Source organism: Pundamilia nyererei, unplaced genomic scaffold (genome assembly GCF_000239375.1).
Source record: "Pundamilia nyererei isolate P.nyererei 1_Seehausen unplaced genomic scaffold, PunNye1.0 scaffold00710, whole genome shotgun sequence".
Classification (NCBI taxonomy): domain Eukaryota; kingdom Metazoa; phylum Chordata; class Actinopteri; order Cichliformes; family Cichlidae; genus Pundamilia; species Pundamilia nyererei.
Window position 1 is genome coordinate 51181 of NW_005188111.1, and position 11928 is coordinate 63108.

At 42.1% G+C, this 11928-nt stretch overlaps 1 protein-coding gene across 1 annotated transcript; it reads left to right on the forward strand.

The window, feature by feature from the left end:
* The first annotated feature begins 2440 nt into the window (after nt 1-2440).
* Nucleotides 2441-11807, forward strand: LOC102206463 (uncharacterized). The gene is made up of 9 exons (XM_013907978.1): nt 2441-2711; nt 5467-5817; nt 7085-7417; nt 7510-7608; nt 8292-8615; nt 9081-9407; nt 9951-10265; nt 10558-10875; nt 11546-11807. The coding sequence occupies exons 1-9, from the start codon at nt 2675-2677 to the stop codon at nt 11602-11604; spliced, it is 2163 nt and encodes a 720-aa protein (XP_013763432.1). The 5' UTR covers nt 2441-2674; the 3' UTR covers nt 11605-11807.
* The last annotated feature ends 121 nt before the right edge of the window (nt 11808-11928 follow it).

Here is an 11928-nt window from a genome sequence, read left to right on the forward strand (position 1 = left end):
TATTACCCCAGTCCCAAGTATACTTGTGTAGTTAATTCCCATGTGATCATTGTTATCACTGCCTACACTTAGTCACTGTTTCACTCCACCTGTATATAGCAACTGAACTCCACACCAGTGAGTATTCACGTTTTTCACTTTTTCACTAATAAATACCTGACACACACATCTGGTGCCCGTGTTGTATCTGTTTTGGGTCTATACGGCTCACACCGTGACAAGGACTTCAACACTGCATCTAAATGCTGAAGTACTTTTTACTCAGTGATATTTACAGAAAGAACTGTTTGAAGAAACTTAATGTGCAGAGAGAAAATCTCCTGAACTCAACCTTTACTACAATCTCTGTGGACACGGGCAACTGGAGACCTGATGGTCCGACAGGCGTTCCTGTTATACTTCTTTACAATCAGAGTCAACAGTAGAGAAATCTGACTGTGCTTCAGCACAACAAGAATAAAAAGCATTTCAAAAATGTACCTGCTGATGCACTTTAAATGTCGTCTGAGCAGAGAATCACTTTTGCTTTGCTGTGTAGTGTGGGACAGCACAAAAGCACTGAGGACTCTTTTGTTGGTATTTAGAGAATTCAGACAGCTCTGACCCTTCAGTCTCACTTCACTCGGTGTAAAACATTTATAACGGATCATTTATTTCCCATGATACTGCCTGTATCCACCCACTGAAAATGGACGTGGATGGTTCATTGACTGCAAGCAGGCTGGTTGCCATGTGTGCCAGAATAGGGAAGCAGCAGAAATCTAAAAAACCTGCAGATAGTGGCTTCAGTGACACTGTTCCTGTCACTCAGTTTCACTTCAGCTCTTTGTATGTTGGCTGGTAGATGGTACAACAACAGCACAGACAGGAGTGGCCCACAGACTGACCACGTTTACTGTTTCTCTTCATTTATTGGTTGGTCTGCACAGGGACTACAGATGAGGCCAAATCTGATATTTTTACATTTTTGTAATTTTATAAACTGTGAAATAAAAACTTGATAAGGTTTCATTTGATCAGTGTTGTTCTTCTACTGTGGTGTTTGTGATGCTTCTGATGTGTTTGAGGCTGAATGTGGGCTTCAGGAAAGTTCGATTTAAGACTTTTTAAAACTTCATAACGTCACAGAGAATTAAAATTAGGACCAATTTAAAAAGTTTGACAGAAACTTTGGCATGTATGTCTACGCTTTGTTTCTGTCCTTTGGTTCATTAAATGCCTCAGAGCCTGCAGAAACAAACTGTCTCACACATTAAAATGTGAATTTGTTTGCACACAGACAAAAACATCTTCCTCCTCTACACCGATTTAACAAGATAAATTGGATTACAACAGTTTGTGCTGCCAATAAAAATAAATAAATCCCACCACATTCACTGAAACCTCATCAGTTAAAACTAACATATTATGTTTAATAATTGAGAATTATATTTGCTTTTACTGAAGTCAGTTTCTTTGCATAATAAGAATATTATCAGTGGTGCCTGGTGATGACCACACTGAGCTTTTTCCCCCCATACTTACATACATCATGTCCTGTTTTCCTCTGTGACCCTCGTGGCCTCAGAACAATCCTGCTGTGCAGCTCTCTGCTGTTGTCCTGTGAAAGCAGCAGATCCTTAATGCAGACTTCTGTTTGTGTCATTAGAAGCTCTGAGTACTGGTTTATCACAGTCCACACGGAGCTGTTTAGAGTCCACTTCAGGAGTGACGGCTGCCACAGTGTCCTGCTTACCTGACCTCTGCTGGATTGTTGGTTCAGGCCACATAACACCAGGTTATCATATCAGATCTTTATTTCACAGAGACTTTAAATCAGCAGGAATCTAGATGAAGCCCTGAAACAGCAACATGACCTCATTGATGGGCAGGATAACTTGGCGTTGAGGAGTTTGCCTCAGGGCTCCTCTGCTCAGACGCCAGCATGCTGTCTCCAAACCAGGACAAAACATAGAAACCTGTCTGTGGCCGTGTATCCAGCACTGGGCCACGGTATGTATGTAGTATGTGGGCAGGGTGAAATGTACCGTGGTACTCCTTTTCACACTCCACAGGTTATCAGGTATGTTGGAGTTGTCCACCTCAGTATCAGGCTCAGAGCTGCTGAATCCAAACTCCTCTCCTGTCATAAAGGCCACCTGGTGAATAATTCCTCATATCCTGTATCTGATTGGTCTGTGGGAATGTGTCGATTTTGAACTTTAAAGATCAGCAAATATCTGAGCTCACAGTTTTCTCCCTCTCTTTTCACACATGCAGTGTTTCAGATATTCATGAATACAGTCTTCTGAATATTAACTTCTGTTAAATAGGCAAAAAGTAAAGTGTGATGAAACTAAGTCTCTTTCATTTTAGTAAAAGAACATCAACAAACGTATCTGATAAGAGGAGGAGTGCAGTTTCCTCATACTTTCCATCCTGTTCATCCACTTTTCTGTTAGCCACGCCCCCACAGGTGAACCAGCAAATCACTGCCTCCGTTCTCACAAACGTCTGATCTGTGGCCGGCCGGACTTCATTCCACAGATGTGCTTTAACAAAGGTGAAGCTGAACTCTGAGCTGTGACAGTGAAGCAGTGTGAGAGTGTCAGTAGATGATCAGCAGAGGAAAGTGAAGCTGCTGTGAGCTGATGTCCTGAAGGGCTTTTAAAGAGTCTCTGAGTTTGACAGGAACATGAAGATGTTTGTGGTGTTTGTGATCCTCCTGCACGGTAAGTACACCTTCCTCTCTCTGCTCTCATCATCAGCTTTTCTTTCATCTCTCTCTCTTTAATGTGTTGAAGTGCAGCAGGAGGAGATTTCCATCAAACACTGGATTCTGATTCAGATCAAATAATACGACTGCTGGAAGTTTCAATAACTACGTACTTTATCAAAATTTTTCATAGTTTACCATGTTTCTGTTTTTCTCTTTGTTCATTAAATTTAGTTCGTTCACACGTTTGGTTACAGTGTTGTACTGTGCAGTTTCAACCGGAGCTATTACTTCAATTTCTCTTTAACTCTTCACACATTAGCTTTAATTAGCTTCATGAGTCATTTGTAGTCTGCCTACGTCAGTGTAGAAACATTTATACATATGAAAAATAAACTGTGCCTATTAGAAGCAGTTAGACACTGATAAGATTCAACTGGTTCAGACTTAAAACTAAACCTTTATTCTAGTCTTTGTGCACATGGGCAACTGGAGACCTGATGGTTCAACAGTCGATCCTGTTATAGTTCCATAAAATGTTAAATGTAAATTGTCAGTGGACATCTGTGTGTTCACCATGTAATGAAGAGATTTATGTCAGGTCTGAGTGGCCCTGAGAGGCAGGATTAGAGGGTTAATGAGGTTCTGTCAGGTTTAACTCTGAGTTCAATGAAATGAAGTGATCCACTTCATACCAGTGTCAGGACTAGAGATCAAAGTTCTCTGGAAAACAGTGATTCTCCATCAACCTGCAAACAGCGAGAGCCTCTATGGTTTTTATATAGAGTCCACACTGACAAACTAAAGATTATTTATTTTTTATATGGAATATAGAGTCTTAATAACAGTGTAATTCCTCCTCGTATGGACTTATTTTGCATAAAATCAGCTTCCTTATTATTTTTCATCACTTTTGTTACTTGTTTGCTGTTGAAGGATTTAACTCTGCTGGGTCAGAGAGCGCGGTACCAGCTGCAGTCACAGTCGGGCGTCCGTCTGTGAGCTGTGATACTAAAATCTGTTAACTCTGACACTGCGTCTGAATACACGATCACATACACAGACATTCATGATGTTATTGTTATTATTTGTAGACCGATGTTTTTGAGATATTCACACACACATGCAGTCTGAATAATGACTTCAACCAGTCAAACAGTTATTAATGTCCCTTATTGTTCCAAACAAAGTTACAGCAACATTTTTACAGATTAAACTAAAATGATTCTCCTTTATTGACGTTTACCTGCAAACATCAATAATCTAAACTCATTGCTGCCATTAAGTATTCACACATGTAATAGAAGAAAACAACAGCAATAATTATTATTATAATAATAATACATTTAATATTAAATATTTGAAGAATTTAACAAACGCTGAATCCAGTTTTAAAGTATGAACATAGATAAAAAGGTTTCAGTCCCACACGGGTGGGAGGTAAATTAAATAAGTTATTTATTTAAGCTGTTAAACCCACAAACCAAAGAAAAAAACATCTGTGAATCCAACTTTTGGTTTTTCTTTCTCTTATCAGCACGTGAGGTTTAGGTGACATCACGGTTAGTGTGTGTAGCCAAAAATTACATCTGAACAAAGACAATTCTGCTCATTTCATTCATAGTTTCACTTTCAGCTGCACCACCCTCACAGCTGGAATTTGCCTCAGGTCAAAATAATCAAACACGAAGATACAAACATGCTTCTAGTTAATATAGATATATCAATAAAATCTCCACCAGACACCACTCACTGGTTTCTTGACTCTGATTTCTGTGAATCTTCAGTGTTAACATTTTGACCACTGCTGTGTTGTCTTTTTGTCTTTTCTTTTGTTCTTCGAGGCAGAACCCACATTACTGCGCCACATGTTGCATCCACAGCTTTAAGTTATTACACTAGAGTTCATCAAACAGAGTCAACAGTAGAGAAATCTGACTGTGCTTCAACACAACAAGAATAAAAAGCATTTCAAAAATGTACCTGCTGATCCACTTTAAATGTCGTCTGAGCAGAGAATCACTTTTGCTTTGCTGTGAACTGTACAGCACAAAAGCACTGAGGACTCTTTTGTTGGTATTTAGAGAATTCAGACAGCTCTGACCCTTCAATCTCACTTCACTCAGTGTAAAACATTTATAACGGATCATTTATTTTCCCATGATACTGCCTGCCCACTGTAAATGGACGTGGATAGTTCATTGACTGCAAGCAGGCTGGTTGACATGTGTGCCAGAATAGGGAAGCAGCAGCGTTCACCAGGAGAAATCTAAAAAACCTGCAGATAGTGGCTTCAGTGACACTGTTCCTATCACGCAGTTTCACTTCAGCTCTTTGTATGTTGGCTGCTAGATGGTACAACAACAGCACAGACAGGAGTGGCCCACAGACTGACCTCTGCCTCCATCTGACAACAGGGCTCTCTGCTGGTGTCAGAATCGTTGTACCTTAAATAAAAGTGACACTTTGACTGAACTCCCAGGAGTCAGAGTTCTGTAGATGAAGCACTCCAGTGTTATCCAACGTGAAACGAGGTGTAGTTGCCTCTGTCTGAATGTTATCATGGAAAACGGACTGGTTCTTATATACCACTTTTTAAACCTTTAAGTGCCTCAGTCACTTATTCATACAAGTATGAGTGTTTTCTATCAAACATTTGCACTCCGACAGATCACACATCACAGAGTAACTTGGGGTTAGTATCTTGCCTCCCCAGACTGGAGCAGCCCACAACAAACCAACAACATTCACTTGATTTGTGTTACTTCCAGTTTCCCAGCATGCTCTGGCTGTGGTGGTGGAGGTGAATGAGGGAGAAAGGTCTGTCCTGCTGCCCTGTCTGTACTCAGGTTCTACACCTGAGGACAATCCCACAGTGACGTGGACTTGCAGTGACCTCGATCCCAAATCTGTACACTTACGAAGAGCAGGAGGAGATGATCTTAGAGGACAAAACCAGCGTTACAGAGAACGTACATCAATGAATCGTTACGCCCTAATCACAAAGGACTTCAGCCTCACGCTGAGGAAACCCACAAAGACTGACAGCGGCAACTACACCTGCTCCATCAGCAATGGAAGACAAGAACGGAGACTCAGAGACATCCAGCTGAAGGTCAAAGGTTAGCAAAAACTTCAACAACTGCTGTAATTACTGGTCATAAGTCAGTACTGTATACAAAGTTCAGAGGTCAAACTAAAAAAACTATTTCCATCGTTTTTGTTCAGCTTCTGGTCAGAGGCGAGTTCATGTCAGGGAGGTCACCACACACATGTCTGTACATATATTTATAATTGCTAGCTGACTTTTTACACATCACTCAACATGAAACGAAAAGACCCAGAGAGTAGGGCTGGGCCATATCACACCGTTCACGGTAATAACCGTATGATGTTGGGCAATGATAAGAAAACGAAATATCGCGATAGAATATGGGTAAAACGCGCATGCGCAGTGCCTTTGTTTTCATACGCACATGGCGGAAAAAGCATGGCAGAGAATGATAAGGGCGAAAGCGGATCGTTGAATGAAACAGATGAACCAGAACTGGTTTGTAAAAATGCTGCAACTTCAGTGGTGTGGAACTGGTTTAGCTTTCATCCGTCAGATACACAACAAAGCACTATTTTTGCTAGAGCATGCTAGCGGGCTGTCGTTATTACCGTGTTTTTTGGAAAATACGGCACATTTAAAATCAATCCTTTGATTTTTCTGAAAGTCGACAATGCCCCTTATAATCCTGTGTGCCTTATGTATGAATTCTGGTTGTGTTTACTGACCTCAAAACGATTTTCTGTGGTACACGGCGCTCGAAAATCTGTCAAATGTTTTAGTACGACTTTGCTAAGCTACGAACCCGCACCGCTTGATGGATTGTTGGAGCATTACGGCTATCGTAGGCAGGAGCCTCGCGGAGTGATACGTACTGTGCTTCAACATAATATTACCGTATTGTGTGTGTATAACCTCTTTTTAAGTTTTGTGGATATTATACATGGTTATGTTCAGGATATGTCGGCCAGTTTGGAAATGGAAATGCCTTTTGGTTAAACTGACAGCAAGGAATTTGCATTTGCACTGCAAATTTTTTATATAACTTTAATGCACATAAAAAAACAGCTGCTTGTTTAAGTGAAAATACATTGATGGGTTTTTTGCACTAATAAAGTTGTGGAGTTGTAAAGTATTTTGTCTAGTGTCAATTATATCGTCAGTTATCGCAAATTTTCAAATGTATATCATGATAAATACTTTTGGCCATATCGCCCTGCTTTACCAGAGAATATTATTAATGTTTGGTGGACAGAGGTCAGGATTGTGCTTCAGCTACCATCAGTATTACTATAGTACAGTCCTATAGTTGATACTGCGGTTTCTTGTCCTCTCAGACCAGCAGGTGGACGTGAAGGTGAGGGAAGGGTCACAGTCTGTCATCCTGCCCTGCAAAACAACACCTGACCTGCCTGAGGCCACCAGAGTGGAGTGGACTCGCTCTGACCTCGGACTCATGACGGTCCATGTGTATGCAAACAGGAATGATGAAGTCATGACTCAGGATGGATTTTACAGAGACCGAACGAAGATGAATGAAGACCTGCTGAGAACTGGAGACCTCAGTCTGACCCTGAAACAGCCCACAGAGAGAGACAGTGGACGATACATCTGCACCGTCTACAGGGACAAAGACATCCTGACACAGAAAGTAGTGCTGCAGGTCAAAAGTCAGTGCTGGAGATCTAAGTACAGGTCAGAGGTCAATATTGTGGACAGAGGTCAGAGATCAGAAGTCACATTTTTTAATGTTTCTCCACAGAACCATTTCCATCCTGGGCCACAGCTCTCCTGGTTCTCCTGGGTCTTCTTGTGGTTTCTGGAGGTCTTCTATATTATTTCCGGCACTATTTCATGTCAGGTGAGTGTCTCCTACTACACTACCCATAATGCCGATGGTCAGCAGGTGTCCTCTGGTGGCTCCTTGACTGTGGCTCACACAAACTTGTTCCAGAAGCTGAAAGAGTTGAGTTACAAACAGCTGATACAGAGAGCTGAAGAGAAACTTCCAGGTTTGTTCCAGAAGTCAGAAAACCTCCTTCAGACTCAGTCATTGATCAGTGAAACAGCTCCACAACATGACTTTACTAAACAGTGTGTGTGCTTCACTGCATTGATCTGACACAGAGGCTGCATGTGGACAAGCTGTTCTTCTTCTGTGGTGGTAAACAGCAGCTGACATGGAAACATGCTGACAGTAAATGTTGCAGCAGCTTCAGTAAATGTTCCTCCTTGAGTTGTGCTCAGTCATGTGGTGGAGAGCTTCAGATGTTCAGACACATGAGATCTTCATGGTTTCTGTGCTGATGTGTGTGAGACATGGCCGACTGTGGAGGCTCAGTCTGTCTGTTCTTCTTCATCCAACATGTCTGCAGCACTTTACAGGACGCTGCAGACGAGTTACCAAAGAACGAGTGAGGAACACATCAGGAACAAACTGAGACACAATCTGACTGAGACCAGAAGACAAGGAGGGACAGGGAGGTCATGTGACCATCACAGCTGCTGCTGATGTCATCATGTTGTGCTTTGTTGTTTTCTCAGATTACAAGGTGTTGGTGGATTCAGGGGTGGAGTCTGTCCAGCTGCCCTGCAAAGCTATAGTCAGATTCCTCCAAGACACTAGAGTGGAGTGGAAGGACAGAGACGACAGGAAGGTCCATGTGTATGAGAATGGACGTGACCAGCCTGGAGAACAGCACCGGTTTTACAGAGGACGAACAGAGATGAAGAGAAACCTGCTGAAATTTGGAAACTTCAGTCTGACCCTGAAACACCCCACAGATGATGACAGCTCCACCTACACCTGCACCATCAGCAGGAAGGGAAACTTGCTGAAGAAGAAACAAGTGGAGCTCCATGTCAGAGGTCTGAACATAGTTTCGTACAATAAACATATTTTATATTTGACACTATTTCCTCTCCATACTTCAGCCTCTTGGCCAGTTTTGGTTCTCAGTGGTTTAGAAAGGCAGAGCTTATTGATCAGCAGCAGACTGGATGAAATAAATCATCATAAAACTGAATGATCGTTTATCAGCTCACTGATGAATGGTATAGATTATTTTGTATTTCTTTAAGTAGAGCTGCAGAGTTCATGAAAAAATAAATCTTGTCATAGACAAACCTGATTTGATTTGGATGGACTTTATCTCTGCTGCTGATTGGACATAAATAAAACAAAGAAACTGTTTATTTTCAGTGGGGCAGTTGGACATGTTTCAGACTGGAACCTGTCAAACATTTCATTGAAAATATGTCATTTGAACCAGTCAAAAATGCTCAGAGTTGCTTTAGTCTGTACGACTGATGTTGTGTTTGTTGTCCTCTCAGTCCCCCAGGAGGAGGTGGTTTCAGGGGCGGAGTCTATTCTGCTGCCCTGCAAAACTACCATAAACCTGCCTGAAGTTGCTAAAGTAGAGTGGAAGACCAGATTCAACAGGAAGGTCCACGTGTATGAGAACAGATCTGACCAGCTTCAAGATCAGGACCACCGTTACAGAGACCGAACAAAGATAAATGAAGACCCGCTGAGAACTGGAGACTTCAGTCTGACCCTGAAATACCCCACAGACTGGGACACAGACACCTACACCTGCACCGCCTACAGCAGGGAGGGAAACATCCTGATGAAGAAACAAGTGGAGCTGAAAGTCAAAGGTCAGTGCTGTTTTGTGTGTGTGAGCTGCAGATGCCATTGAAACTTGAGAAAGTGTAATAACTCCAACTGTACATATCTTGTCCATTTAACACATTTATTGCTCGCCAATGGTTGTATTCATAGTTTATTCATAGTTTAACAGTTCCTCTTAGTATTCAACATCATTGAACATTGATCACAACAACCTTAAGGTCCTACTGACCAATAACACCTGATGGTAATTAAATGTACCTACCTTAAAAACTGTACCAAAAAGACATATCATGGTGTAAAAACAGAGGCACACAAACATAAATGGCTCCTAAAGCCCGGCCCCTTATGCACCAGACTTGACAATTCTAATTATAAAGAAAATAGGAAGCTATTAATAAAGTGTATTTTAGACACACAAAACCAAACCAAAGCCCTCTGCAGAAGACTTTTCAAAAAAAAAAAAAGATATCTCCAGGTTTTAGACAGGTCTGCTTCTGTGCTTCAGCTTTCTCTACAACTCTGAAAACCTGCTGCTGCTACAGCTCATGTTGTGTTTGTTGTCCTCTCAGTCTGCCATAAGGAGTTAGAGGAGGAGGAGTCTGTCGAGCTGCCGTTCAAAACCTCAGAAAACCTGCCTGAAGATGCTGAAGTGGTGTGGAGGGACAGCAATGACAGGAAGGTCCACGTGTATAAGAACGGCTCTGACCAGCCTGGAGAACAGCACCAGCTTTACAGAGACCGAACGGAGATGAACGAAGACCTGCTGAAAACTGGAGACCTCACTCTGACCCTGAAACAGCCCACAGATGGAGACAAAGGAGGATACAGCTGTAGAGTCTACGGGGAGATCCAGAGATACAAAAGAGTGCTGCTCAGAGTCAAAGGTTTGTGTGGTTTCCATGTGGTGGGGTGCGAGGCAAATACTGATGTATATAGTGAAATCCACGTCATCAAGAACTGTGAAGAACAGCTTGCTCTAAACTGGAACAAATTATAGAGAAATGGACCAACAGTGAAGTCCAAGCTTTGTTAGAGGTCCAGGCCTGCGCACACACAGTGTAAACACAGTGAAACTACAGAGTACTGTGAGGAGATACAAAAGCTCCTTCTTCTGTTCTACTCAGAAACCCACTGCTGCTGTCTGTACAGCTCATCTTTTGTTTGTCGTCTTCTCAGACTGTCAGGTGGAGGTGGACAAGAGGGAGGCGCCTGTCCAGCTGCCATTTAAAACAACAGCAAACCTGCCTGGAGATACCAAGGTGCAGTGGAAGGTCAGTGGTGATAGGATGGTCCATGTGTATGAGAACGGCTCTGACCAGCCTCACAAACAGCACCAGGATTACAAAGACCGAACAAAGATGAAGGAAGACCTGCTGAAAACTGGAGACCTCAGTCTGACCCTGAAACAGCCCACAGAGAGAGACAGTGGAGAATACAGATGTGAAGTCGACGGGGAGGTCAAGAGAAACAAAACAGTGCACCTCAAAGTCAAAGGTTTGCTTGTGTCTCTGTGTGTACATGTTTTGACATCTTTGTGAGGACACAAACCTGGCATGCTACAATACTTGTGGAGTCTACTTGTGGGGACAAAATGCCCATTTCGATGAGTTCGAAGCCATTTTTGAGTCTCAAATTGTGGTTTAAGTGTAAGTGTAGCAGCAATCTTCAGTCCTTCGTTTCCGCTTCTGCAGGACAAAAATCTTCTGGCTCGTGCTTTTCTAACATAGTTTGTATGCCACTGAAACTGAAAACTGCAAAACAAATATCTCCAGTTGGAGCCCAGTTTGTATTTTCCTGATATTATACCAAAAACAACTATAAACAGCAACGGTTAGAAAACTGTTGCTCCTGATTACTTGCCTAACCTTTCATCAACACGTGGCAGCTCAATACGACCACGTTTACGACACCTACCAACACTTTAAAACCACACAACAGATGAACAAATCAGAACAAATTTACAGAGCATAATATATCAGATTACAACATAAAATAACCAAGATTAAAATTAGAAACAGTGGTTAGGTTTAGGGTTAGGACTTCATTTTTGATGTTTAAGGTAAGCAGCTTGGGAAAGCATTATGTCAGTGACATGTCCCCACAAGGATGTAAATACATACAAACGTGTGTGTGTGTGTCTGACTGTGTTGTGTCTCCTCTGCAGGGAATGTTCAGGATCAAACAGGACAACCAGAAGCAGCTCCATTGATCGGAGTCCTCTGATGGCTGATCAATCAGTTTGATCTGTGTGTTCTTTGATTATTGATCAGTGATGTCAGAGTGGAGTCAGTGTGATGTTGTTGTTGTGTGTTTGAGACTTTTAGTGTCCATGAAGGTCTCTGCTGCCGTAGATCCTCTGAACTGTGACAGAGGTCTCACTCTGGAGGAAACTCTCAGCACTTTCATTTTATTTACAGCACTTGAGATTATTTATTTATTATAGATTATGATCGTGGCTCAAGAGTTGGGAGTTCGCCTTGTAATCGGAAGGTTGCCGGTTCGAGCCCCGGCTTGGACAGTCTCGGTCGTTGTGTCCTTGGGCAAGAC

What these genes read in the sequence shown, in the direction of transcription:
- LOC102206463 (XM_013907978.1), top strand. Translation starts at nt 2,675, where the DNA reads ATGAAGATGTTTGTGGTGTTTGTGATCCTCCTGCACG. An exon ending in GTTTGTGATCCTCCTGCACG is followed by an intron (nt 2,712 to 5,466) that starts GTAAGTACACCT and finishes TGTTACTTCCAG; the next exon opens with TTTCCCAGCATGCTCTGGCT. An exon ending in CATCCAGCTGAAGGTCAAAG is followed by an intron (nt 5,818 to 7,084) that starts GTTAGCAAAAAC and finishes TTGTCCTCTCAG; the next exon opens with ACCAGCAGGTGGACGTGAAG.